The sequence below is a fragment of the Condylura cristata genome, unplaced genomic scaffold (genome assembly GCF_000260355.1).
Source record: "Condylura cristata isolate star-nosed mole 26May11 unplaced genomic scaffold, ConCri1.0 scaffold00009, whole genome shotgun sequence".
NCBI lineage: Eukaryota > Metazoa > Chordata > Mammalia > Eulipotyphla > Talpidae > Condylura > Condylura cristata.
Window position 1 is genome coordinate 1,866,338 of NW_004567110.1, and position 4,871 is coordinate 1,871,208.

Consider the following 4,871-nt stretch of genomic DNA (forward strand, 5'->3'; position numbering starts at 1 on the left):
CCCCAGGTCAGCCCGGCGCCAGGCCACGCGTGGGGCACCCAGGGGCACCCCGCCCCCGCCCCCCCACGCCCCTGCCTCTCCCCCGTCGCACCAGGCTTGGGTGGGGGGCCCGGGGAGCCCCGAGGGAGCCCTGAGCTAGCAGCCTGGGGCTGGGGCCGGGCCCCCACCCACGCCCTTGAGGGCACAGGAGGCCGGGTGGCCGCTCCCTGTGTTGTGAAGACCAGCGCGGGACGGTGCGTGTGGCCTTACCCTCACTGTGGCAACGCGTGCCGGATGGCGTGGACAGGGGACGGCCGACAGACCGCGCCGGCCTCCCCCTCCTCGGCCCCTCGCCAGCGAGCCGAGACCCTCCGGCCCGTCCTCCAAGTCTAAGCGACCTGCGTCCGGGGCTCCCCTCGGCCCCCGTGCCCGGCGACCCGGCGTCCAAGGTGGCCAGGGGCCAGCGCCCCTCCCGAGTCCGGGGAAGCTCAGAGGCCGGCGGGCTCTCGGGGCGCCTGGCCGGGGCGCGGGGTCCCAGGAGCTCCCCGCACTGCCCTTGACTGCCCTGGTCCCGCCTCCCGGGCCCCTGCAGGCAGGAGAGCCCGCGGCTGCTGCCTGACCGCGCCGCTGACGTGTTCTCCCCAAATCTGGTGGCTGAGGGGCCGGGGGCATTCGGCCTCATCGGCGTGGGGGCGCTGGTGGGCCACGGCGTGGCGGGGAGTGGCTGGTTTTCTGAGGGGCGACAAGGGGACTCGAGGAGGGGGAGCCCCAGGACAGCCCCAGGACGCTGGGGCCAGGCCTGCTCTGAACCGGTGCCCAAGGCTGTGCCCGGGCCAGGGCACGCCCCTCTCTGGCGGGGCTGGTGAGCGGGCAGCGTGCCTCGAGGTGAATGAGATGGGGAGGACCCGCGGGGGACGCCGGGCAGCCCCGGGCATAGGAAGGGAAAGGACGGGGTCCACGCGTGACACCCCCAGGCCCAGGAGCGCAGGGCAGCCGGAGGGGGCGGAGGTACCCCAGCCCAGAATACTGCTCCGAGGCGCGCGGCCCGTCCCTGGCCAGGGTCGGGGCGGGGCCCGAGGGGAAGAGACCAGCCAGCGTGGCCGGGAGGCGGGAGGGGCTGCCGCGCCCTGGGGCCCCTCGGGCCGGGCCTAGCCTGCTGCAGCGGCTACACGGCTGCAGGTCTCGCTGTGGCCTGGCCGCGCCAGGGAGCCCACGTCTGTCATGCGCAGACGCTCAGCCGTCCTTCCCTCAGCGAGGCCGTCTCGTGGCGACTGGCCACTTCACACGCCCTGGGCTCGCGTCTTCGCGGCCTCTGTGGCCGGTCCCGGCAGTCCTCGCCCCGGGGGTCTTCCTGAGGGACCTTCGCTACTGCTGTTTCTCCCGCGAGTGCTTGGCAGCGGCCCAGAGCGTGAAGCGGGGCCCTGGGGCCTCTAAAGGAGGGTGCCGCTGTCGTCCGTGGTCACTACACACACACAAAGCTGTCCGGTCGGTCAGTGCTGCTTGAGCGAGCCTGGGTATTTTAAGGCTTTCGGGAACTTGCGGGTTTCGTGCAGGCGGTGCACGAGCTTGCGCTGATGCCGGCGGTGCCTGCCGCCCCCGGCCGAGGCCCTCGCGACGCACCTGCTTTCCTTGCGGACACTCGTGTCTCTCCTGTAAGTCCAGCCGAGGTCCCCAAGCTGTGTTCTCAAAGCACCTGCTTTTGGCTTCAGAGCTTTTTCTCTCGTTTCTGCTCTGCGTTTTGTTACTTTTCTCGAATTGTGTTCGCCTGTATTTCTGGCTTCGAGTGAGGGTCAGGTCAGCCTTCAGGCCGTCCTTCTCGGAGTTCTCTGCCTCTGAGCCAGAGTCCCGCGCCTCCCTCCGCCTTCACCTGGCTCGGAGGGGGCTTCACTCCCGCCCCTGGTCTCTTCCAGACCGACCTGCGGTACCTGAAGTGTCGTGAGCTTCCAGCTACGCGGATCTACTTACCTGCCGTTGACTTGTGGGTTAACTGCTGCGGCCAGGCCGTGCGCTCGGTCTGATCCAGCCCTTCCCCTCGCTGAGGCTTTCTGGTGGTCTGACTCTCGCCGATCCCGAGTGGCCCACGCACAGCACAGAAACGGCTCTAGCGTGAGGGCGCGAGTCCTGTGGACACCGGCCAGTCACAGTGAGAGTCCGTTGGGCTCGTCCGCATCTTTGAGGACTCCCCTTTTTTTTTTTAATTTTTTTTAAAGATTTATTTATTTATGGATACAGAACTGGGTACAGGCCAGAGGTGCAGGGGTGGTGAGAGGATTCACCACACAGAAAGCGGGGAGCAGAACAGGCAGATCCATGATGCACACTGCTGAGGGGAGCAGCGGGCGGTCAGGAGAGGTCTGCTGCGCCATGGGGTCACCTCCGGGGCCGGCGGGGATCGAACGCATGCGGAAGTGGCTTGAGCTTCTCAGTGCTGCGCTTTAACCCGCTGCGCCACCAGGGAGGGCCCTGAGGACTCCTCTCTAGCGAGTTGAGGGGCCGAAATCTTGACTGTGTAGACCCGGCCGTTCGCCCTCCCGCTGTGTGAGCTCTCCCGCGTGGCACGCGGGCACTGGAGACCGCCACGTCACGTGGGTGGCCGGGCCCAAGCCGTCCAGGTGATTCCCGCCCCGGGTAGAGCGTGTGTTCTGCATGTACCGCTGGGCATTAAGGTAGCCGCTCGGTTGCTGGCGTTAGTGTTGACACGGCTGTCTCTCCCCACTCACGTTTTTAGTCAATTCATGTCTATTAGACCCCAAGCCTACTTCTGGGGGCGCACGGGCTCTTTCACCCCTCTGAGAACTGCTCCGCGGCTGCGGCACCAGGCCGTGCCCTTAACGAGACCTGAGCTGACGCGCTCTGAGCTGCCATCCTGCAGTTCGCCGTCGCGTCTCTTCTGTCCGCCACCCTGTCTCTGCCCTCAGGGGCCTCGCGCCTTCTTCACGACTCCGTCTGATCTCCTTGAGGCTCTGTTAGCTTATGGTTTTCGTTCAGTGCCTGGTTTTCTGTTGTTTTTTCGTAATGGCTTTAGCACATGACATCACCACACTATAAAACAAGATTTTACATTTTTTTCCCTTTTCTGGTATTTTGTCCCATGTCTTACTTCCGCGCTTTCTGTTTTCAGACCCCACAGTGTATTCTTAATTTCACTTCGAACTTGAAACACGCCCTGTGCCCACGTACCCAGCCCCGGTGCCAGGGCTGCCGCGTGGCCGTCCCGTGTGCCCGGAGGCCTCCTGCTTGCAAGCTTCCCCCGACGTCCCACATGCAGTTCTGCCTTGGTGAATTCTTTGCGGTCTTGTGTGTACGGGAAGGATTTTGTTTCACTTTCAGGTTTTCGGCCGCTTCCTCCGGGCCTGGAGTTCCGGCCGACAGTGCTCTTTTCTTGTGCGGCCTCAGCACGCCGCTCCACGGTGGCTGCCCGGCGTTGCTTCCGACTAGAAGTAGCCTCTGGGTCTCCAGACCGTTGCGTAGGGCGTCTGTTTCCTCTGGCTGCTTTTACTGTTTCTTTCGTCGGTTCAGGGAACTCCATTTCGACGTGACTCGCGAGTTGCTTCGGCGTCTGGCGTGGCTCGGCACTCACCGCGGCTCGTGGGTCTCCAGACCTACCGTTCGCTCGGTGTTCGGAAGCCTCAGGCTGTCTCCTGAGGACCTTCCTGTCCGCGCCCTCCCCGGGGAGGACTCGTGGGCCACCGAGTGTCCTGGGCTCGGTGCGGCTCGGTGCCGCTGATTTCCGGGTTCCCTCCACCTGAGCTCCGTGCTGTGGGCGGTTCTTCTTGCCAAGCCTGCGCGGTCACCGCAGGCCTCGGCCTGCCCACACACTGCTGAGCCCATCCGCTGGGGCGGCTCTCATCGCAAACACCGCTCCCCTCTCGTTAAAGCTCCCAGGCCTCCCCTTCTCACCTCACGTTTCGGTCTTCCGGACTTTGGCCAGATACCGATGCTAAAGACACGTCGGACTCCAGAAGCTAGCTCCCCGTGCCCGCGAACTGTACCCCAGAGTCACTTCGCTGTCATCTGCCCCGTGGGCTCTTCTGCGCGAGGGGCCCACACTTGCCGTGGGCACGCCCATTCCTTCCTGGACATCCACTGCCAGCTTCACCTTGCTGGATGCCGGTAGCGCTGTGCTTTGAGATACCTGGGAGCCTTGTCCTGAGACCCACTACGTGGTCTGCAACGACGCGGTCCCCCTGAAGACTGCTTTCCGGCTTTGCCAGAGCCAGAGCGCCCCTGGGGCCGATCCCCGCGGAGCGCGGTGGCACGGAATGGCTGCCACTCAGCTGGTGACAGAGGGCCCGGCTCGGGCCCTGGCTCCAAGCTCCCTCTGCCCCTCGGCCGCTTCCGCCCCGCGCACCGATCCTTCAAGCGAGCGACACCCCGCCGGGGCTCTGCAAACCTCCGGAGCGCCCCGCTCCTGGGCCGCGCTTCCCGCCTGCTCCAGCCACCATGGCCCCCCAGACTTCCCGGCCCACACGCTCAGCTCACGGGGACCCCGCACTCTCTAGGGGTCCTCCCCCGACTGGAGCGGGAGCCGGACATCGGAGACCGGCCCTGCGGCTGGCTGGCTGGTTTCCACCACCGGGCCGGGCGCTGCGGCCCACGGCCTGAGCCTCGCGTCTGTGAACCTCCCGGTTGTTTGAGCTGCTCCGGGCGGGCGCGCGGGCCAGCTCGCTCCTCCGTCCGAGTGGGGACACTGGTACCGCGTCCGTCTTTTTCAGGGTGTGGGGCCGCTGACCGAGCGCAGCGGGGCTGTGGGGGCACTCGAGCGCTGCGGCCTGACCAGCGTCTTACGGGAGGCCGTCGGTGACCGAAGCCTCCGCACGGCACAGCGCAGCCCCTCGCTGCTGCGAGGTCCCTAGTGATGCGTCAGGCCGGAGCAGGAGCGGAGGCCGCGG

The 4,871-nt window shown here is 66.2% G+C and overlaps 1 protein-coding gene across 1 annotated transcript in view; it reads left to right on the plus strand.

Annotated features, from left to right (window-relative positions):
* The window catches only part of MROH5 (maestro heat-like repeat family member 5), a 46,311-nt gene that overhangs the window by 12,269 nt on the left and 29,171 nt on the right, over positions 1-4,871 (plus strand). The window contains exons 4-9 of the mRNA XM_012722884.1: positions 95-233; positions 572-677; positions 1,890-1,957; positions 3,499-3,686; positions 4,482-4,591; positions 4,695-4,775. Of these exons, the coding sequence (XP_012578338.1) occupies positions 95-233; positions 572-677; positions 1,890-1,957; positions 3,499-3,686; positions 4,482-4,591; positions 4,695-4,775 (692 nt within the window). The remainder of the gene's footprint in view (positions 1-94; positions 234-571; positions 678-1,889; positions 1,958-3,498; positions 3,687-4,481; positions 4,592-4,694; positions 4,776-4,871) is intronic.